General features: G+C 40.0%; 1 protein-coding gene and 1 long non-coding RNA gene across 25 annotated transcripts in view; one reads left to right on the top strand and one right to left on the bottom strand.

The window, feature by feature from the left end:
- The window catches only part of WNK2 (WNK lysine deficient protein kinase 2), a 115,047-nt gene extending 98,689 nt beyond the window's left edge, over positions 1–16,358 (top strand). For 11 of the 24 annotated variants that reach the window (XM_083489114.1, XM_083489112.1, XM_083489113.1 and 8 more), the window contains one exon: positions 6,692–9,023. In XM_083489114.1, coding sequence (XP_083345240.1) covers positions 6,692–7,042 — 351 coding nt within the window. In that variant the 3' untranslated portion in view covers positions 7,043–9,023. Of the gene's footprint in view, positions 1–508; positions 1,329–6,691; positions 9,024–16,111 lie in introns of those variants that run through there. The other 13 variants (XR_014522448.1, XM_083489094.1, XM_083489090.1 and 10 more) reach the window with 5 other exon arrangements.
- The window catches only part of LOC310700224, a 103,817-nt gene continuing 79,697 nt past the window's right edge, over positions 247–24,366 (bottom strand). Inside the window, exon 2 of the long non-coding RNA XR_014522505.1 lies at positions 247–4,468. This is a non-coding gene — a long non-coding RNA (uncharacterized lncRNA). The remainder of the gene's footprint in view (positions 4,469–24,366) is intronic.

Genomic DNA, 24,366 nt, shown 5'->3' with positions numbered 1-24,366 from the left:
AGCGAGAAGGGAATGAGTAAGAGGAAGAGCTATGTGCTCTTATCAGTTATTCAATATTGATGGGAAATACCATCTTTTTAAAAACAATGACATTAATGTTTGAGCTGGCTTTCTCTAGTAGAGTGGTTTTTTTAATTAAATGCTTCATTTTAGCAGTAGCAGCTTTCCTATGAAAATGACACTTTAAATTTGTTTTAAAAATTAACCGATCATATTGTTAAGGGAGAATAGCAAAAATAAAGGAACTTGGTATAAGGAGGCTGTCTTAGCAAGGTGGAAAGTTCTCACAATCTCAGGTCTTGTTTCTTCAGAGGGCTTTTGGCCTCGTTAGCTGCAAATGGTTACAAGCTGTGGTGTCTGTCTACAAGAACACGCTTCCTATATACCTTCGGTAACAGAGATCCATTTGATTTGCATGCCGGCACTCACCGAAATATTTTCTCAAACACTTGCACAGTTTCCATTACTTGAGGAAATAGCATGTGATGTAATTATACTTGTGTTGCAGCACTAGAGCACCAAGACAATGCTACAGGGTTAATCAAGGCAAGAAGCACGATGGAAATATAAAGCGGTCTTGAAGCAGTGAAGCCTCCTTGCCCAGCAACCTCTATATATTTTTTCTCTCTCTCCCCTTTCCAGTGATACAGATAAATGCAGAAAGTAGGCTTGCACTTCCCTAATTGTCTGTCCAGTTGGGAACAGCAGTTGCAGTGGAGCAAACATACCAGGTTTGCTCAGCTGCGGCAGTCAGGGCTTTGATAAAGCTGGTGCTAAGCTTCTGCAAATAATGTGTTCATACTTTTGTATCCAGTCCTAAGAGAAGAAAAGGGCTGAGAAGCACTGCATTGGAAGAAGAATACGTAACTTCTTCTGCCATATTTTGTACATTCTTACTATATACATTCGTACATGATGGTTCTATGGGCAAGTCTCTACAGATAATGAGAGTTGCATGCATACTGTTTAAGTACAGATTTCCTATTTGTCTCTCTCTTTGCCCAGCTATACAGAGTACTCGCCCTGTGATATTTTTTATTCAACCAATGGTACTGTTGCTTTTCAGCATCATCCTTTCTCTAAGACAAATCTTTGTATATATTTTTTTTTGGGGGGGGAATGGTGGTTCTTCTTGGATCAATTGCATAAAAGCTTATAAGAATTTGCTTGTCCTGTTTTATTTGCTTATCAAAAGCACGATAGACAGTGCAACCCACATCTCTGCTTTTTCTTTCTTGGATTAAAAGGAACTCACTTCTCTTTACTTCTGTTGCAGTAAGAACTCCTACAATAAAGTACATCAAATAAATTTGGCAATGAAGCACGAATGGCCAGCACAGATTTGTTCATTTGTTTTCAAAGCCACTGATAGGCAAGGGTGGCCATGCTAGCTGTTAGGTTTTTTAAAACATCATGAAATGTGCATGGAATGTAATTTTCAAACAGTAAGGGAGATAAGTAGCATGTACTGGTGGCAGCCCATCATCTACGAGCTTTTCATTAATGCTACTGTAACCCATGTTCAACAACTTCAGTGGATGCGAGAGCTACAGGCTAAAAATAGCATCTTGAGCTGTACTGCATATAGAATTCCTTGAACTGGAAGAAATTATCTTAACAGGAGGTTGTACAAAACAATATGTGTTTTCTTTTGCGTGATAATAAATGTGTCAGACCAGGACTCCAAAGGGATGAAGATGGGGTAGGGGGGGAAGCTGTGAGATGGGAAGAAAATGCTGAAGGACCCTTAAGAGTGCAGTTCTTGTTTCAGTGGCTGGTAGGTGATATGTTAAACAAACTGGAAACAGCAGAATTTTACATCTGTTTGAGCTTGATGCTAGCTGGCAAGGAAGCAAGAATTCTTGTGTGGGTGAAGAATGGAGAATTAAAAATAGGAGGGGGTAAAGTCCTCAGTGTTTCATATCTATTGCCTTTCCTTGTTTGAGTAGCATTTGCAATTCACCATTATCTTCCCTAATATAGGAAAGATAATATAGTAACCTGTCAAAAATACTAGAAGGAATCCAGATAAAGAGGTCCTGTAGAGCTGCTGAGGTTTAGTTCTGTTAAAACAAGGCTTGATCCCTGTTCACATATCACAACTGGTGGTCCCTGGTGTGGCTGTACATTTTCATTTGTAACAAAAGACACATCCAGTCAATTCTATAGGGCCCATGGGTATTGTGGACAGAAGTGTGCGTGCAGGTACACATCTAAATCCACATTGCAAACATGCTAGGAAGTTGCCTTTAGTGGTAGAGCCATGATTGAAATAGAGAAAAACTGGGAATTCAAGCTAAAAGGAATGGTTAGCATAGGCAGAGTTTTCTTGCTGGATTTGGACAATGGTAATTTAATCTAAGGCGATATTGGACATAATCCACAGGAAGATCAGTGTCCTTATGCTCCACTGATTTCAACAAGATTTGAGCAGACATGCAGCACAATTCCAAAAGTAAGTCGCTGTGATTTTAATGGAAATTTACAAGTGAGTGTTCATAGGATTGCAGCCTTGACTTATACAGAACTCTACTAACTTGTAAGAAGGGGAAAGTGGTTTTTGAAAGAAACATGAAGAAAGAAAAGATGAATGTTCAAACAAGGAAAGACTTGAGTGTGATTCATATTAGCGTTAAAAAAAATATGGAGACCTTAATAGGGAGAAACAATTTTCTTATTCTCTCTGGAAAGCAAAATCATGGCTGTGGTTGCCATGGAGTATGCATGACAAAGGCCCAAAATGAACTTACACGCTGTTTCAATATGAGAATATGGCAAGATGTTGATAGAAAGCTAAAATGTTCAATTACAAGCATCATTTTCCTTTGGGAATTTTGGAGCTTATTAAAAGAAATTTAAAGAGCTCAAATAAAATGCATACCTTTAATTACAAAAGGCAGGGAGGGGAAGCACAAAAGGTGGTCAACATTATTGGATGTTGGAGGGGAAGCGAATGAAGAAAGCAAAACAGTAAAACTGACAAAGCAAATGTAAAACTGAAATTTGAAGAGCAAATTGTTAAAAATTATAACAACTAACACTAAAAATCCTATTCAGCCTATGGACCAATTAGCACATCACATTAGTCACATGTTTTGTCATTTGTGTGCAAGACTTTTCATTCAATAGCCAGCCTGGTGGACTTGATCAAGATTGTGCGCTGGCCTTGCAGGTTAGGAGTACTTTAACCCTTTCTCCATTGCTGTGGCCCTGACCTGTTTCAGGCCACCCGCCACAACTATTGTTTGTTTTGAGGGGAGAAAGCGGTCACAATATTAAAAAGCTCTCACAGTGTTGAAAGAGTTACTATCTAAACAGAAAGGTGTTGATTATTGTAACTGCCAGATTAATATATGCCAAATATCAGAAGAATCCACAAATGCCCAAAGGGCATGCAAAACTATGGGGGTATGGCTCTCTTATATAAATTAGCATGGATGCTGTGGGTTCAATTTGGGAGCACATAATGAAAATCAGTTTGAAAAGGCTTTGCGTTCTATGGTATTAAAATAGTTTCCACTGCTTCTATTGGTGAGGGAGCTGTGTGTATTTGTGCCGGGAGGGTTGAAGTGCATACTGGGCGGGGCTGGCTATTTGCAAATAAAATATCAATGCAAAAGGCAAACATGCAACCAACGTAATGTGTAGTTTGGCTCATCCAAAGATCTCCAAAAGGATGTCTTCAAGCTGGTTGACTGAACAGCAAAGTGACAGATGAGCAAAGCATACTGAGAGAAGAGAATACTAAATAAGCTGTATCCACCCAGGGACTGGCCTTAGCAGAAAGCTCATGCGTATACACAGTGCCATTTGGATTCTCTGGCTTTCAAAAAAGTTGAAGGTCTGAGCACATTATTGTTGTTTATAAAACTGCCAGTAAGTTTCCCGTCCAAATGCAGCAAGCCTTTATGGAAACATAGTGATAAAGATGAGCCGTAGCTGAGCAGCTGGCAAGTGCCAGCCCCAGCTTCCCTTTCATATTCCTAGCTGGCTTTCCTCCATCTTTCTAATTTTGCCTTTCTTCCTGTTAGGTATCCTGCCTCTTCTTCCTTGTGCCATCCTCTCACTTCCTTGTCTTTTTCTGCTGCATCGCCTGCTCCCCTTTAGTCAAGCCTCAGGCCTCTGCTGTCTTCCTCTTTCCTCTTTTTTTAGGCCCTCAAACAAGGTTTAACCTCAGACCACCTAACTAGGCCAATACATTCCCCTCATATTAGGCTATAACTCTCTCTCTCTCTCTCTCTCTATATATATATATAGTTGTTCAGGAATGCATGTGAACTTCCATTATAAGGTAGCCTATAAGTAGTACAAATAAATGAATGAAGGTTTGTGGTAGGTGGTTATAAAAAAACCACCCCACTAGGAATCAATGAATTTAAAAGTTGCACAACTGTAAATATTTTTACATACAAATTAGTAATTTATTTGAAATTAGTTTTCAAATACAGTGGTACCTCAGGTTACATACCTCAGGTTACATACACTTCAGGTTACAGACTCTGCTAACCCAGAAAATAATGCTTCAGGTTAAGAACTTTGCTTCAGGATGAGAACAGAAATTGTGCTCCGGTGGCGCGGCGGCAGCAGGAGGCCCCATTAGCTAAAGTGGTGCTTCAGGTTAAGAACAGTTTCAGGTTAAGAACGGACCTCCGGAACGAATTAAGTACTTAACCCGAGGTACCACTGTATAGGTATGCATTTAGGTTGTATTTAGGACTCAGGGCCAGCAGACTATCTGGAAACCTCTAGGATAGATAGGCTAGGATAGGCAATTTCGAGAAATGATGGAAGCTGGAGCTATTAGGAGAGAAAAAGCACAATATTATTTCCTTCTCAGCAGTATTTAATTAGTCTTCCAGTCTTCAAGACAATGAGCTAATATTAGCCACTGTAGGGCATGAAAACTAGAACTGTACTTCAAAAATGCCTAAATAGAGAAATTTGAACCAAATTCATCCTGCAAAACAATGTTATCCAACCACAGATGGCCTGAGCAAAGTAAAAAATAGTACCTGATATTCTTTTTTCCTTTTCTTTTTTAAGGTTCTATGATAGAGTGCTCACTTTCATGGCACATACCTCTTGTACTTTGTAATACTCTTGCCAATTGCTGCTAAGAGAAGCTATCAACATTCTGCAAATCTGTTGCCCACATACAACTGCTCATTCCATGAAGAACTACCGTATTTTTCGCTCTATAACACGCACCCAACCATAACACACACATAGTTTTTAGAGGAGGAAAATCCGTAGGCATGCCACCCGTAGGCATTCCCTCCATAACACACACAGACATTTCCCCTTACTTTCTAGGAGGAAAAAGGAAGTGTTATGGTGCAAAAAATACGATAATTCTTGGCTAAATGGGCTACTGGTGAATAGAGTTTCTTAAGATTGTTAGGAAAGCCTCTCATCTCCCTTGTATCTTTTAAAGGAAATAAATATTTTGAGGTTGTCATTCTTGGAGCCCAAAATGGGTAGCTGACGTGCAATCCTACACATTTCTACTCAGAAGTTAGTCCCACTGAGTTCAATGGAGCTTAGTTTTGGGTAAGGAGTAGGAACCCTGTTCAGTAGTTATGCCTAGGATAGTACTATTGACTTTTCAGTCTAGATATTGCAAGCAAAACTCCCTCAAAATGCTTTCTCCCTATTAACAAGTTTTCATTTCATTTCATGCACATTTTCTGCCTTAAAAATTCTCACTCCATCTCCTGGGTATAATTACCAATTTGACCCTGATATTATAGACAAAGGGATTGCCTGAAAGAACCATCATTCAGGAGTAGGTGCTGACTTAATGAAATCACTGCCAGAAGTTGTAAATTATATGTGAAATTAAAACCTGCTAACCAAATCCATGGGGGAACCAGACAGATCTCTTGTACAATAATTGCTTTTGTGGCATTTGGACTATATTTAAGCTCATAATTCTCAGGAAGTCAGCTGTTCTCAGTGTTTAGAAAAGAAAGCCCTTTCTCTCATCCAGTTCTGCATTGTCTAGATATTTTCAGAGCTGTGGAGCTGAGCTATATAGTCCCAAGAGCTCTGTGTGTGTGTTCAAAGAATTCTCTGGAGAGCCAGTGAAAAGATGTTATGGGGTGGCTGAAAGCACGGAAGGGAGTTAACTGGTACATATATTTTTTCTACCTGCACATGAATATATTGTGGACAACAGTTTTGGGTGGGTTTTTTTCCAGATTTGGCTATATGCTGCTTACAGCCAATACAGCAACACTGTTCTCCAGATTGTGTTGAAAGGAGATAGGTGTGGGACTTGGGTGGGTGGGTTGTTAATGTTTTAAGGAAAGCAATGATTGATTATCAGCTCTTATATACTGACGGAGAAATAATGGAGGTATTTTGCAGACCGCCACATTGCCTAAATTTCATGTGGAATGTAGACAGTTCAGAGGATTCCCCCTGAAGTCATTATGTCTATGAAAACCTAGAGGGTGTGTGTGTATGTCAAAGCAACTGGCCAAGTTTCTGCATTGATTGCCCCATTCACAATCTACAATCTCCTCCACTGGAGGGCGCAGAACCAGGACGTCCCCTCAGAACAGAGTAGCCGAGTGTGATGCAACTGTTGAGTTTGAAATGATAAACTGCCATAAAGCGATGATGTCTCACTGCTCAGCTAGGAGGGTACAAGCGTAATAGCTGTTGCTTTTTATGTTTGTTTTTGTAGGTTAATTCAGTCAGAACAGGAGTGGGGGAAAAGACAATTGTTCCAGTCTCTTGCCCAGTGCCAGCTGCATTAACTCCTGGAGTTTCACCATCCCTGCCAGTGCCTATGCCAGGTACTACCCTTTCTGGCACAGTAAAACCTTATGTGATGCCTCTTTGTCAATATGGAGGAGTTTTTCCTACATCCGTTTTTGGAGTGCAGTGGTTGGGCCCAGCCACACAGCCTGGGATTGTAGGAGGCCAGAGCGTTGCGCCATTCCCACCTCTGGGCAAAAACGGCTTGCAGCTGTTTCCAGTGCCGCTGCAGCAACCTGTGGTCAGCCCGCCAGGCTCTAACATGAGAATAACTTAGCTCGGCCGCCTTTCGATAGCTGACGGTGCTTTCCCACATTGCCAGGGCGGTGCGTTTGAGCCTATGCACGGGGTGTGTTGACCTGCCAGCATTCGGTTCAGGCCTGCTAGCGTGCACACCATCCATACACTGAATCAAGCAATCACTGTGAAATGTTTTCACACCGATTCGTTTGTGGTTATGGCAATATTTGCTTCTCCTTCCTTGCCGAAGATCACTTTATTTTGTGCTCTGGTGTTTGAAACCGCAAACTTCAGCGTTAATGTACTTGAATTGATGGTTAAGACAACTGTATTAATCCTGCAGGAGTATTAGTGCCTTGAATTCAAGCTTTTCAGTTCTCGCTGGAAAGATGTAAATAATAAGAATAATTGAAAAGTGTATTTTATTTACAATCTGCTTGTGTGAGGTTAATTTTTTTTAATTTGCAAAAATATATATAAATATAAATATATTGGAAAAAATGTTGAAGGTTTACATTTGAAACTCTTGCCCAGTTTTGTTTCATTTTTCTCCTGTAAATGCTTTTATTTTAACTGGTGGTTAGAGGGTGAGTTTAAAAAAGAAAAAGGGTGGCTTAAATGTTTACAGAGTGAGTTACTGATGGAAGACTTTTCATTTTAATGAATAATAATAACATGAGTAGCTTTCTTTTTCAATAGGAGCATTTACAAGAGCTTGAACTTAAGTTGTATATATGTGTGCAGGTAATAGCTTTGGGCAGTGCAATTCACTTTGTTATGCAATCTTTCTGGAAAAGCTGTTGCAAGTGAAAACTTCTGTTTTAATATGAAATAGCAAATTTGGCAAACAGTTTAAGATGCTTTTCTCTCCCTCCCCCTTTTCTCTCCTTCCCTCCCTCTCTTTCTCATTTAGCCGCAAAAGCAAAAAACAAAAAATATTCTGAACAAATTATGTAATTTAAATTCAATCCATGCATGTTTCATTTGTGAAATAAACTAATCAAAATATTGGTTATAGGAGAGCCCATCCCAAAGTTACTATTTAAAAAAAGTATGTAAGTACAGAACTTTACTTGCATGCCATTGCCTTTATTCCAACAGCAGTCGTAGTTCAGAACCATATTTGAAGTGCTTACAGTATTTTCACTGAAGTGGAATTAAATGTGAAGCTTTCTTTATTATTATCCACCCTACTTATTTAGTAGTGTTGGTGTTTGACCACATTTGAATTTATTTTGTCATTTTTCACTCCGTTTGCACTGTAGATAGAATGGGCACCTCTTTCTTTTTTTGACTTGAGCTTTCTTTCATTGGGTTCACTTAACTGTACATAGACTTTGCACCTTCACCTCTCAGTATAAAGGCACAAGGTAACTACTAAGATTGATTTGCAGATTGGTAAGTCTCTATTTACTTGAAATTTAAAAAACAAACAAACCCTAGGACAAGCATAATGGCACACATTTTAAAATAAAAAGCTTTGCAACAGAAAAGTTGAAGGCACACTGCACTCACATTCTCTCTTTATGGCAATGACATTTTTGAACTACCTGCTGAAGAGTCGGAGCTGTTTTGCGCTGCCGATCTGTGAATTGTATAGTTCTATTGTACTTTGAGCATTAAGAACTGTCTGAAACGTTTTGTTGGCTCCATTTAGTTTATATTATTCCATCAATTCGGTTAGAATTGAATTTTGTAGAACATGGTGCAGAGTCATCTGCCTGGGCAAAATACATGCTGTAGTAAGAGATTTCTGCTCTCTGTAACATGTATATTTCATTTGTTTGAGACTTTATTTTAGATTCATGTCTGTATGCTTTATGAGCAAAATATGGAAAACCTTGTTCTCACTATTCCTACCCCCCTTGGCTTGCACTGAAACCTTCGGTTTGTTGGTATTGCCTGTTGTATAGCCGTGCCCCTTGTAAGCAGACAAGTCAGTGGCACTAACTCCTCACTCCCAAGAGATTGTATATATTCAAGAGAAGACAAAATAAAACATTTTTGTGCTTGAAAAATTTGTGGAAAACCCAGTGTGTTGCTAAAATTCTAAAAATATCACAAGATAGCACCGCTCTTTGATTCCATTCCCTGCAGCTTCAGACACTGACTTAAGGAATCATCTGTGACCACGTATCCTTAACTGGGAGCACTAAAAATAACTCTGTGTCCCCTTGCTGTCTCCACCAAGTCCAGTGAGTAAATCCTTCAATGGGTGCCCTTGGCAGATCTCATGTTTTTTGCCACATTGAACTCAATGAATTGGACTTTTTTGTTGTTATTTTTAGTCAAAAAATTTAGTGCACCATTCTGTTGATCCATTTCACACCCATGAATCTTATGGTAAAGGATGAGGAGGAAATCTAAATAAATGAACAGCAATCGGCTTGCTTGATAATTCTAGGTACAGAACTTTGAGTATATGTTTGGGGTGGAAAAAACTGTCAACTTGGGAAAGGAATGGTTAAATGGTAACAGTGGTGGCAAGAATCATGACACAAAAAATTCCAACAAAATCAAAGTATATTGCACTGGAGAAATCACTGTAGGTTCAGACACTGACTACAATTCAGCCTCTTATCTAAATTTATCAGTAGTGTTGCTTCTTGTATCTATTTAATAGCAAAGGAGCAGCCTTGACTGGGCTCATGATCACTGAGTAAAATAGTCTCAGTTCCTATGAATGAGGATGCCATTCATGCTCCAAGTCCTAATCCTGCCTTCTGCAGCTGGTACTTTTGAGCCCAGTGAGTCTTGCTTGATGTTAAGAAATTGAGCTCATTCTCATTTAAAGTGAGAAGGACTTCTGCCCATTTTAATGTAACCTGAATCCCGTTACATTTTGCTGGTGGGAGAGGTGGCTTACTGGATGTGTAGTTCTGTATAGCCTGAACCACCAGAGATCTGGAAGACAGCCCTTGAATTGTATCTTAGAATTCTAAATGTATTTGTTTCCCCAGCCCACAATTGGGTTTTTTTTTTTAAAAAAGTATGTTATGATTTGCCCTTTCACATAGATGGATGAATGAATATGGCATGGAGCTCAGCAAGAGATCATGGACAGGGTATATGGGCCACAGCATTCTTATACAGTACATTTCAGTTGTGTACTTAAGTCAAAATCAAGAGTTTGAATTCAATCCTAAAGGGAGTCGGTAGAAGTGCATTGATGTGTTCCAAGCAAAAGAACCTGTGTCTGAACATTCAAAAATGATAGCTTCAGATAGCATATATTAGTAATTCCAATCTTGAACTGATGGTGGTAATGAACTTCATGTCTGAATCTAAAATAAGGGATCGCTGCTTTATTACTTGAAGAAGATCACTACAGCACTGACACAATTCCAGAGCATCAGTGATGAATGTCCCTCTGCCCTTCCAGAGCAGAAGATTTGTCAACTATTACTTCTTTAGTTTCTTGTCTCATGCTGAATTCTACCGCAATCAAGTTACTGGTATCCATTCTCCCTCCATCACCAAATACCAAATAAGCAGTCAGTTGGACAGATTAGGCCCTGCAGCCAGCATAATATTTCATTCTCATCTTTCTCATGATGTTGTCCCACTGCCTCTATGCAAATTGAAATGGAGATGTAACTGGCTGGGATCTCATGGGGAATGCTCTGGGGGATTTCAGAAAGTTGCTTTCTGAACTGTTGTTGCACTGAAACAAAACACCCAAAGATGCTGCTACAAGTGCTTGTCTTAACTATCTCCAAAAACAATGGCAACAGAAGGTACAAAAAAATCTGTAATGTGTCATTTAATAATAATAATAATAATAATAATAATAATAACAACGGCATCAATCTATTAGCTAACAATGGTAGATCCAAGTGGCAAGCAAGAGTGCAGAACTGTAGGTCCAGAAAAAGCCAGACTGGCAGAGGTATTAAAAAAAACCCTACCCTACACAAAACACAACCAGCCATATCTAGAGGAAGCTGAAAAGTAACAAGTTCCTCTGCCCACAGGTGATGAGGGCCATCTTCAACAGCCTTTTGGGTAAAGAGTGATTAAGATGGGAATGGAAGGATATCTGCCCTGTATGTGTTTTGTTGATGGTGTTTTAGCTTCAGGGCCTAAAAGATTACCAATTTCAGCCCATCCAGTTTCATGTTCTAAAAATGGTGCTGAGTACTGTATGTATATTTTGCCAACCAAATGATTACAAGTGATAGGTTCATGGAGGCCCAATACTCTTAAGTTAGTCCAAAAACAGTTCACAAGACTTTGGGTAACTGTGCTGTTAGATCACACTAGCAGAATAAGCAGATCCAAATTATGTCTTTCTCGTTTATGAGACAAATATAAATATATAGCATCTTATCAGCTATCCAACTTATACTTCTTCTCAAGGAATCATCAGGAATTAGGTCTTTAATGGCAAAAACTAATAGATAAAGGAATGTTTTCCATTAGGTAAACTTGAGTCACTTGTGACTCAAGATACAACGCAGTGTGAAAGTTTTGTGACACATCTCAGTTTAGCTACTGGATGCAGCTGGTATTTTGTTCCTGGATCGTTAGAGATCATGAAGTTGCAGAAGAACTGACTGTATAGAAAGAGCACAGGCTTCTTGGTGCAGCCCTAGATTGTGAAATTTGAAATGGCCACTGTTAAATCTTACTTTCAAAACAAACCTAGAACAGTAACACTTGAGCATTCAGGTTTCTACTGAAAGTACACAAATGTCACAGCACATTTCGTGGACCTTTTAAAATGTGGCTGCATATAGGGAAAGTCATACATTATGCTGAGGCCACTTGAATACTAAGGATTTGCAGGATATGAACCATGCATGTGTTTATAAGAAAACAGGAAGAGCCTTACTGGATGAGTCCAAAGGTTCATCTAGTTTAACATCTTATTTTCAATGACGACTTCAGAAAGTTCACAAGCAGGGAATGAAGACAACAGTGTTTCCAGTTATGTATTCAGCATCTGCTATTCACAGGCATTCTATTCAACCCTCATTTATTTAATTTATTTTAAGTACTGATTGTCTGCCCTTCATCTTGTAGTTACAACAATGGAAGCACCGGATCTCTCCCTCTCTCTCCTCTGTGTTTGTGGGTGCAGAGGTGCAAGCTTTTTAATTATATGCAATAAAGTTAGCATTGCTGCGTAGAATTTAGCATTTTGCCCCCTGCTATTACACCAGCCTGATGGATACAAAAATGACATCGTGGATATGCTGAACTTGAATATGGTAAACACATGAGCTGACGGCTGGAAAATTCATAACGCATTGGCTTAGAATGCACAACTGAACAAAGAAAAATTTGATTTCTTGGAACATTTTGTGCCACTACATTTGTCATTGCATCAATTAGGGGTAAAAAAGAAATGTTTTCAGAAGAAAAGCTGTGATTCTGTCTATTATGAAAATTACCTACATGACACAAAAATACTTTGGAAATTTTAACTGGCCTGTATGCCATGTGTTGTCTACGCCAAAAAAATGTGATGTTTTTAAATGTTGCTTTTTAAAAATGCTGGGCATGTTCCTTTTTTAACTTACAACTATTTGTTATATCTGTACTGCAAGTAACTATGCAGGGGTATTTTCTGCCCTGCATGTGCCTAGAATGTCTTAACAATGCTCCACTTTATAGTTAAGAGAGAAATAATAATGTTTCCAAGTAGAATTGAGGGTGTGGGAAACCGCGAAAGTAAAAGGGACTTGAATATTAGCTGTTAATGTCTGAATAAGGAACCTTGTATCATCCTCTCTCTTCACCTGATGAGATGTGTGAGCTATACCTGTAGTTGGTGACAATCCACCTCACAACAGGGAACAGGTGTGAGTGCTGCCTGTGAATGTTATGTAAGAAAGAGGAGATTGGCTAGAATTCAGAAGAGTTTATGGTGAGGCTTGCTGCTTGAAAAGCCATGTAATACTCAGGACCATCTAGAGATGTTGAGAAAGCAGGTTTGAGGACTGGAGTGGTCAGTTTAGAATAGTATAATAATAATAATAATAATAATAATAATAATAATAATAATAATAATAATAATTTATTTATACCCCGCCCATCTGGCTGGGCCTCCCCAGCCACTCTGGGCGGCTTCCATAAAAAACAAAAATACAGTAAAATATCACACGTTAAAAACTTCCCTGAACAGGGCTGCTTTAAGATGTCTTCTGAATGTCAAGTAGTTGTTTATCGCTTTGACATCTGATGGGAGGGCGTTCCACAGGGCGGGCGCCACTACCGAGAAGGCCCTCTGCCTGGTTCCGTGTAGCTTTGCTTCTCGCAATGAGGGAACCGCCAGAAGGCCCTCGGCGCTGGACCTCAGCGTCCGGGCAGAATGATGGGGGTGGAGACGCTCCTTCAGGTATACTGGACCGAGGCCGTTTAGGGCTTTAAAGGTCAGCACCAACACTTTGAATTGTGCTCAGAAACGTACTGGGAGCCAATGTAGGTCTTTCAAGACCGGTGTTATATGGTCTCGGCGGCCGCCCCCAGTCACCAGTCTAGCTGCCGCATTCTGGATTAGTTGTAGTTTCCGAGTCACCTTCAAAGGTAGCCCCACGTAGAGTGCATTGCAGTAGTCCAAGCGGGAGATAACCAGAGCATGCACCACTCTGGCGAGACAGTCCGCAGGCAGATAGGGTCTCAGCCTATGTACCAGATGGAGCTGGTAAACAGCTGCCCTGGACACAGATTTGACCTGTGCCTCCATGGACAGCTGTGAGTCCAAAATGACTCCCAGGCTGTGCACCTGGTCCTTCAGGGGCACAGTTACCCCATTCAGGACCAGGGGATCCTCCACACCTGCCCGCCTCCTGTCCCCCAAAAACAGTACTTCTGTCTTGTCAGGATTCAACCTCAATCTGTTAGCCGCCATCCAGAAGGTTGCAACCCAGTGCTTGTGCACCAGGGCTGGGCGATGTCTGGTTTTCAACAATGCAAAATATCACCAGGTAAACATTGTGATATACCGATATATCACAATGTCTGAACTATGTAGAGGCGAACAGTAGGGCTGGGTGATATATGGGTTTCAACTTCATGATATATCACCAGCTAAACATCGCAGCAAGGTTTCAGTTCCCCTTTGGAAGATAAGCCTTGAAGGCAATTCCCTGTCTGCTAAAATACATAGTGACTAGTGTGTCATGCTTGCCAGTTTGAGTATAGAGAATGCATGCCTTAACAATGTAAACTGAGAAAATGTATTTCTCTTTGCTTTAGTTAACTAACAGTGCAATCCTATACATGTCTACTCAAACATCAGTTGCACTGCAGTCAACAGGACTTCCCAATTAAGTGTGCATACCATTGCACCCTAATAATTTCTAATCTGTGCCTGTAACTTATTCAAGCATGATCTGACAGTGGGAAACTGTGTAGTTTTCTTATGTACTAATCCATGCTTTGACTGGGACTGCATGATGTCAGTGGATTTTGACAACAGCAATTAATGCCCAATGGGCTCTGGGCCCTATATTCCCTGCTGTGTTCAGTCATGAGAAAGGTTAGTTGATACAATCGCATGAAAAAGTTTTAGATCGCCTAAATTATTATTCATGTTGATTAAACATCATGCTTGAGCCTTCACACATTGGGTGTTTCCAGACAATATTGTTAGTTCACACACACACACACCCCACAATCAATTTGCAATTGTTACTCCTTTTGGAGTGTTGGAGATATTGCATTTCTCCAACACTCCAAAATGCAGTATTTCTTCACTGGGAAAATGTAATTTCTACATCTCCACCTCTCAACAGAAAAGCCATTACTACTGTGAGTGGTTGGGTGAAGAGTTACAGGATTCTCCTGAGACATCATTTGTATCAAGGCACACACCCTCTCTTCCCATGCCGACACTTTGTGATTGTGGTTATTTGTGTGATTTCTGTCACCTGTATTTCTAGGCTATTGTATGTTTGAAGTGGGTTACAATTTAAAAAAAAAACACCCCACAATATACACAGTAATATAGCAAAATAATCAAATAAGAAGAAGCTAAACAAACAGAAACAGAATTTAAGAGTTCCTATTAGTCTCATTATTGTATTTAAAGTTGTTTGGAGGCTGAGCAGCAGCTGAGTGTGTTTGACAAGCTCACATATGACTATCTCAAACAGGAGCCCTAGGTACCTCTGCTATGTCTTCTCCCCCTACACACAAACACACTTAAATAAGAATATAATATTGTGTTACTGGTATTGGGCTGGGGTTAATTCAAGTATAGCGCTAAGGATATTCCTTATAGAAAGGCAGGCAGGCATGGAAGGAGCAATAGCCCTCCCGATTGTACAATAATCCCCATCATCCCTGACCATTGACTATACTGACTGGGGTGCAGATGGGGGCTGGAATCCAGCAGCATGTGAAGGAGCAGAGTTCTCCATCTCCTCCACCACCTATTAGTAATGGCTTTCCTGATACTTGATTTCTTAATTATTTCCTTGTACAACAGTAGCCAATGAAATGAAATCCTTCTCACCCCCCAATCTCACCATTTATGTTGGTGGTCTTGCTTAACACTTCCCATAAAAGGATGAGCTTTGTCCAGGGAGGAACTGGCCTGGTCGAAACATCAGCACTGCTAAGCCCTTTGCTTCTATGTGCCTTATTAAGGAAGATGGAGCTATTCGGACATTGTGGTGCTTCTTAAGAATTCTATGGCTTTCTATGTAGGATTTCCTGGCCCATGGAGCAGCTCGTGCATGGCTTCTCTGTATTTTATTGTTTTCATTTTTAAAAATAATAATCTGTTTTTCTCTTTGTACATCGCGTCATATACATTAATTGTGGCTGCTTTCCGTCTTTTTCATCTATCCATTTTTTGGGTTCCATATGGATAGAAAATGCGGCTCAGATTGTATGATGACTGTTGTGCCCAAACGGAATGGTTTGGCAAGGGTGCCTCTGTTTTGTTGGATTAGATGAAAAATATAATAAAAGGTAAACCATTGAGCTTTAAGCATGGCACTGGTGTCTGCGATTGTCATGAGTTTGGCTTGCTGTTTCTGTAAGGCACCTGAAATATCCATAGTGCAAGGTTATGCATATAATACGATGTTTAACGTGTTTGGGCCTCTAATTCTAATCATACATGATTTTGATATTTTTATTTTTATTTTAGATTCTGAGGAAGAGGACACCCACAAGTGACACATGTCCAAGCTTGGATATAGGGTCAACATCAAGATCTTACTTCAACTAAGGAAAGGGAAGAAAAGCTGGGAATTGATGTCACATGTGAGAAACTCTGTACTATTCTTATCCATTAAATTCAATTTTGTAACTACTTTCTAAACCTTTTTTTTATTTATAGTTGGAAATTCAAACATTATGCAAAAATAAATAAACTATAATTATTTTGAGGAAAAGGCTTGATCCATTTTTGAGTGGGAAATTATCTGTTTTTCTTATGGTATAAGATTAAATTCATATGAAAACCCATGCAATTATTTTATTTTGCCAAATCAGCCACATTCAAATTCTACTTTGGCTGGCAAAATCTCTTATTCCTTTTAGGATATAAATGATACTCCACTTGGGTGGTATTCAACAAAATTTCACTCAAAAGTAGACCCACTGAAATTAATGAACATGGCTAAGAGAGATCCATTAATTACAATGGGTCTATTCTGAGTAAACTGAGTTGCATACCATTCCTTGATCCAAATGTCACCTTTTAAAAATATATATTTAAAAGTCAGGTTCATATAGCCATTTTGAGATTGTGGTGATGTGGCAAAGATGCCAAAATTCTGTGTTGTGATGGGCCTTCTATTTAAACAAGAAAAACAGGAAATAAGGATATAACCTGAAGAAGGTTATATTTGCATATGTTGATGTGGTCATGCCTAATCTTCATGCTGTGAATTTGCCTCTCAGCAAGTGAACTGGTGCTGACAGTTACATGAAAGATGCAGCAACGGGAATTATTCTTCAAAACTGCCTCTGACTAAAATGGAGGTCTAAATGAGTGCCTGAATATTTAGGGAAGGGTCCTTTTGGACACTAAGCTCACACCTGCATCTGGCAGGCTAGATCAAAAAGTGGGCAACCATCCGCAGACCGCATTTGGGTTGCGGGTGGAACTTTCCATCTGTCAATCATAGTTACGCTTTTAGGGCATCTGTTTTAGAGTGGCGCAACTGGTGCAGCTGCAGGGGTCACCATGCTGCCACAAAAATGTTGTAGAATGGAACACAGGAGGCGAGGGGCGCATGAATTTTTAGCCAAAGCAAATTGCTCCAAATCACCCCATATTGAATTGAGCTCACTAGCTATTCAGTGTGATCTGGAAATTTTAAAAAACTGCAGTGCGTCTGCAAAAATTGAAACATTTGAAGAAAATGCCAAGGTGATGAGAGGGAAGAGGGTAAGCTCTTTTTTTGAGTGACAGGTCTAGGTTCTAAGCTAAGAGAAGGATTTTACCTGAGATTCCTCGGCTCTGTAGTCAAAATACTTTAGGGGAGGGATGCTGCAGTATATATCACCTTGTTCTTGTCTGTTCCATGCTCTTTGCTAGTTCTAGTGCTTGCTTGGAAAATGCTGGACATTCATATTCTTCTGCCTCCACCACATGCCCACAGACCTCCTTCTATCAAATCAGCTTTGCACTTTGTTTCTGTGATTTGGGTAACAACTGAGGAGAAAACAGGCCCGAAGCTATATATTTTTCATTCAGCATAACTCTCTAACTCCTTCAAGTACCTTTCTGGAATATTGGAGGTTACATAGAGCAGATATAATGTATGCTTTTTTAAAAAAAACACACAACTAAAATTGTTGCCCAGAAAACTGCAGGAAGGGAAGCAAATTCCTTTTAAAAATGTGTTAGTATGAAGCAGCAAGCAAGGACAGCATTGAGAGAGTTCCCAGCAAAAATAAAATATCCAATGAACTCCAGACACACTAGTTTGCTTTTCACAGAGACACCTTATGTCACTTTCCCTGCACCTAAGGGCTTAGATCAAGCAAAACTAACAGCTCTCCATGTGGTAGCTAATCAAATTACTTCATCAAACTAAATTGTTCCCATGAACCAATTAACATAACGAGATCTCCAAGAGAAAGTGGTTCCTCCCTCCTGCCCACAGTACATGGGAAATCTAGATAGTTAATTGCAATATGTAAAGAAGTTAAGGCTACAATCCTATGAGATGAAACTCCATTGAAAATGAGACCTTCCTCTGAGCAAATATATATAGGAATGTACTGTAAGTAATCTATCCATAACAAGAGAAGATTGATTGCTGCATCCTAGAATCTAGCATAATGGGTTTCTTTTACAGTTGTACAATTTTTGATAGATCCATAAGTTTTGTTTTCATGTAAGAAAATTGTTCATGGCACCTATTTTTTAAAAAGAATCTGCTTTAGCCTATTATTTTCAACTTGAATGACTAAGACAAATGGAAGGTAATTGCCTAGCTAAAATGAAAAATCAGTAGATGCATAAAATTACCTGATTCACAATCTGTTGTTTAGTCAGTCGGTACACTGTGTAAGAGCACTATTCTCTTTCCATAGATCAGAAATCTTGTCTGTGACTGACAGAGAATGCTACCAGAATCAAGCTTTTCTATATTGAAATTAACATCTTTGTGAAATATTTGGGAGAGAGTAGGAAAAACTGATGTTTTGGTCTCTTTTGGCAGTTTTGAGGCTGCTGACTCAGGCCTAACTTTAACCCCAAAGATAGTCAGAAGCAGTTAGCCACCTTTAGACATCAGTGTAGATTATGTAGGACAGGGGTCAGCAAACTTTTTCAGCAGGAGGTCGGTCCACTGTCCCTCAGACCTTTTTTGGGGGAGGGAATCAACGAATTCCTATGCCCCACAAATAACCCAGAGATGCATTTTAAATAAAAGCACACATTCCACTCATGTAAAAACACCAGGCAGGCCCCACAAATAACCCAGAGATGCATTTTAAATAAAAGGACACATTCTACTCATGTAAAAACACTCTGATTCCCAGACCGTCCGCGGGCCGGATTGAGAAGGCAATTGGGCCGGATCCAGCCCCCGGGCCTTAGTTTGCCTACCCATGATGTAGGAAGTTTTCACCCATTCCACTGAGCATTTACATGGCTATGAATAACAGATACTATCACAAGTTTTATTTATGTGTAACCTATGGAAAGAAATCCAGCTCAGATTTATGGCTTTTACCTTTCTTTTTAATTCAGTTCGGAGGAACAAAAGATCACTGTAGCCATTTGTTACCCATGACAACTATATATTTTTATAACTATTTGCTTGTACAGGTTGAGTTGGGGGAAGCTTTTTGTAAGTCTGTTTGTTTTTGAGATAAATATCACCAAATGCAGACTAGGTGAACAATTGTGTCACTGTAGAGAATGGAAGCAAAGTGAGGGATACCAAAAGGATACTTTAGGGACAAAATGAGGAACATTAAAGGTGTTCTCATAGTGTAAATTATGAGTTGTGGTGGGGAGTGGGCTGTATGCCAAGACCATTCTATCTCCTGGATTCTCCTCACCCCTGGATCTAGCAAGTGTTAAAATATAAGCCAGGCTTGCTTCCTGGTGAGGCAATTGCCTGGGTGATGGGCCATTAAGGGGAACAAAGGAAAGGAGCTCTGTGTGCGATGACAAAAGCTGAGGAAAAAATGTTGGGCTAACATAAATATAAAATATAAGTGCCCTTGTTATCTATTGTATTTAAACCATGGAACTTGGGGGAGCAAATTTTATTTACAGCTGACTCAACGTTTTGTTTTTTGATCTGGTTTTAATATTACGATAAATATATTGCTAACTTGAATTATACAAGAGTTCCAAGTCAATACAAATAGATCTGATTTTGCCATGTAAGAGTTGGAACCATTTGGATTTATAGCAGTCCTTAAGTAACTTAGAGCAGGCTTGAAGGTTGGCAATGCAAACGGCAATGCAACCAGTATTTTATAGTGCTAGCCCACACCCAATGGTCCATCGTGTGTATACCTATTTCTGCACACATCATCTCATGATTGAACTTGGGGGCCCCAGGATACGTCTCAAGAAACTTGACTGTATTTTATCATATATCCTAAAGACACCACAGTTCCCAAAGCCTTTCCACACTCACGGGGAAGGAGAGTAGCAGCACAGCATTTCCAGCAACAAAACTGCCCTCCTATTGAAGTAAATGCCCCCCTCTATGCAAAAGGAACATGCAGAAAAATGGCAAATAAGTTCAGTGTGACTAGTGCAGTGATGCACAGTTGTAAAGTAGTAGATGCCCTTATAATAAAACTGCTGTTGTTTTATATACCGGTTTGTAGCTTACTGGAAATTATTGTTCTTTACAAGACCCTAGGAAAATACAGATTTAGCTTGCTCCTTCCACTCTAAAGAGATATAATCCAGTCATAAGAATATCCTGTTATTTTCATGCTGTTTTAGCTGATCGTGATCAACATACCAACAGCCAGTACTATAATAAATAAAGTGCGAACATTTTTTTTTCCTGGTTGTGTTTTTCTATTTGTGCCAAACTTTGATTTCCTAAATCTGGCTTTTTCATTGCCGCAGCAGTTGTCTAAAGCTCTTTGTCATGGTGATTCAGTAATGCTTTCCTGTTGTCATGGCGGCAGAGTTCTTTCTGGAGCCAGCAAGTTTGCAAAGCTTTCTTATTCATAGTTTGAGTGTATAAGACTGAAAGCAGCCATGATCTATTTCCAGTCCCTTGTTATTCCAATACCTAGTTTCAGATTCACCCTTCTTCTTTTTTATGAGCCTTCAAGGAAAACATGACAAAACCCTGCAAGTGTTTTCTTCTTCCTCTTGATAATCCTAGGTGGTAGTAACTGTGGCTAAAATTCCCAAGCATTTCATTGCCCCTCAAAATATACTACTCCTGGAATGCCAAAGACTGTCTTTTTTAAAAAAAAAAAAACTTTACAAAAACAAAACGAAAAACCCTCTTTTGAAGCGCTGGGAAGAAAGGTTATACTTTTCAAACAAGTTGCATTCCTTATCATTGTTCCGTGGCAGACACCTAATCAAAATGTTTGGTTTCTGAGTTCATACTTTGCTTTGGAAAATTTTGCCCACAAAATATGCTGGGTGAGTTATTCTTAACATGCCTATTTTGTTAGCCTAGGAGAGAAAGCAAGAACACCACCCCATAAGAAACATGAGACTACATGGACAGAACGAGGCTCCACATTGCATCAGCACTGGATGTCATTTTAAATATTTTTTTCCCCTGAAAGTATTTCACAGCAAAGAGCAAATGTTATGACCTTTCAAAACAAACCATACAATGTTAATAGAACATTGATAAACGAGGCCCCATCTGCACTATGCATTTGAAGCAAGCTAATTTACACCATCATGGTTTTCTACCCCAAGAATCTGGAGAATTGTGGTCTTGTAAGGGTATGCTGAATTGTTAGGAGACTCTTGTCCTCCTTAGACAGCTACAATTCCCAGAGTGCTTTAACAAGCCCTCTTCACAGAGAAGACTAAGGAGACTGAGTGGAGATATGATGGCCACATGGAAGATGGAGCAAGGTTGTTTTCTCCTGCTCCGGAGGGTAGGACCTGAACCAGTGGCTTCAAGTTACAAGAAAGGAGATGCCAACAGCAGCAACAACAACAACAACAATAATAATTTTTTATTTATACCCCGCCCATCTGGCTGAGTTTCCCCAGCCACTCTGGGTGGCTCCCAATCAAGTGTTAAAAACAGTACAGTGTTACATATTAAAAACTTCCCTGAAGAGGGCTGCCTTCAGATGTCTTCTGAACGTCAGGTAGTTGTAAACTAAACATCAGAAAGAACTTTCTGACAGTACGGCATAAGACTCTTAATCCCAGGGTCATGGTTTCAATCCTCACATTGGGCAAAAGATTATCATTGTGGTCCCTTCCAACTCTATACTTCTGTAAGAGCTATTTGACAATGGAGCAGAGTCCCTGGGAAGGTGGTGGACTCTCCTTCCTTGGAGGTTTTTAACAGAGGTTGGATGGCCATCTGCCAGGGATGCTTTAGCTGAGATTCCTGCATTGCAGGGGGTTTTCCAATTCTATGATTCTGCGGTCATGTAGGCCTGGTTTGAACATAAGCATGAAGCCTGGAAGGTCATTCATCCCATTACTACGTTCCTTTATCCACGTGCTTGTTAGTTCAAACCAGTCACATCCTAAATAGTGCACTGTGGTTTTATGTCAGTTTACCAGCCAGGATCTTCCAAGATCCTGGTTAGTAAACCAAGATTGTGCTACAGTTGCCTAGCAAACCTGAAATGTCAGTTGGGTTGTAGTGTTAACCAGGACACAGGTTAGTCTGAGCACAGTATCATTTCCCTACCCCCCATCCTGATAACGTTTCTCGTGGTTAAGCAGCCTGGAGCTAGAACTTGTTGCTATTCTGAGGTTCAGTGTCAATCCATGAAAGAACACCACTGAAACTCTGGCACTTCTGTGGTCAAAGAGGTCAAAGTTTTGATACCGAGGTCAGAGGATGATACATGTATATTAATCACTAGATAACTTATCACTTGATAACTATCAGCTGAATGTACAGTGGTGCCTCGCAAGACGAAAAGAATCCGTTCTGTGATTCTCTTCATCTAGCGGTTTTTTCGTCTTGTGAAGCAAGCCCATTAACGGATTAGCGGATTAGCGGCTTTTAGCGGCTTATCTGCTGATCGGATCAGCTGATAAGCGGCTTAGCGGCTTAGAAAAAGGGGGGGAAGGGAAAAAAACCAGCAGGAACTCGCAAGACATTGTCGTCTTGCGAAGCAAGCCCATAGGAAATTCGTTTTGCGAAGCACCTCCAAAACGGAAAACTCTTTCGTCTAGCGAGTTTTCCGTCTTGCGAGGCATTTGTCTTGCGGGGCACCACTGTATGTCCATTGAAAGTTTTGGATTTGGACTGGCCCCAGGCAGCATGAAATGCTATCTGTAGTGACAGCTGATTCATACACGCAAGTCATCATTTCATGCTGTTGTCAACTAAAGATGAGCACATTTTATCTGAATCGGTCCTAAATAACCACATGTTAAGATTTGGATTTTTAATTACAGATGGTTGCCCTGAAAGAACATTCAGTGCAAATGCCATGGTTTCCATAGTTGTAATGCTGCCTGTTTACAAATGGCACATGAAAGTGGATTTGATACGGGCCATGGGTGAGTGGTTTTTGCATCATCCACATACAACTTTGCCCTCATCCCAGTGACAGCTCACATTCCACCTCTCCTTTTTTTCAGATATACCCAAACCACTGCTAATGCAGCAAGGAAAAACATCCAACATAAAACCGCATATTACATGACTGCAGACATACTGAAGTGCACTGTCTGAGCATAGTTGGTGTTTTAATGTGTGTAGTAATGTTTTGTGGGATCCATTCTATCACCCTACCCTGTATTTCTGCTGGTAAGGCACTCCTTGGCAAGCTGTAGTGGGACCAGGTGCAACACGTGTGCACTAAAAATATATTAACCAGGGCTTTTTTCAGCTGGAACTCACCAGAACTCAGTTCCGGCACCTCTCAGGTGGGCACCATTGCCATTATAAGAGAACAAGGGTTCATGGTGAGTTCTGGCACCTTTCTCTAGAAAAATAGCACTGATATTAACATTTTGGTTTGTGCTGGTCTAGTATGTGAGGAAACTTGCTATCTTTAAAATAACACACACAAAAAACAACAACAGGCTGCACACATAGGTAAACAAACATCTGTGTGTGTCCAAAATAGACCTTAGGATTATGGAACTCAAGGAGGATGGGCTACCAGTGGGAACAAGTGTGGCACACTTTTTTGTGGGGAGAAAATGTGTTAACCTGCAGTTTTGTTGAAGTATGGGGAATCACAAATCTATCTACCATTCATCTATATCTTTCTAGCTAGCTATCTTTCATCTATCTATCATCTATCTACCTAATCTATCTTTCATCTATCAATCTATCATCTATGGACCTCAGGTTTCCAGAACTAAGTGAAGGTGGGGAAGCCATAATTGAGAGGAGGGGACAATAAGGCACAGTTCAAATGCATCCCACCCACTAGTGTGGATGGGGAACACTGAGACAGAGTTCAATTGAAAGTGCTGTTGTGTGGACAAATGTGCACCAAAGCACACAGGGAGAAAGGGGATCTGTGTCCCCTGGCGTGTACACAGCTGCTGTTGAACTGGCATTCAGGCAAAGTGCTTATGATCATGTTACAAACAAGAAAAGATTTGTCTGCCTTGATGGAGGAGAAGGACTACACTGTCCTTAAGCAAATTCAAAAACACATCAGGAGAAGATCTATGTTATTCTGTAAACAACAACAAGCATCTCTGGGCCAACAAGGCCATCCCTGGGCTTGTACTGTAGTATGAACCCCTTTTGCCCAAATGAGTGATCCATGCAACTG

The sequence above is a fragment of the Podarcis liolepis genome, assembly GCF_965112155.1.
Source record: "Podarcis liolepis genome assembly, chromosome: 2".
NCBI classification, from domain to species: Eukaryota; Metazoa; Chordata; class Lepidosauria; order Squamata; family Lacertidae; genus Podarcis; species Podarcis liolepis.
This window is presented reverse-complemented; position numbering and strand designations above follow the sequence as displayed.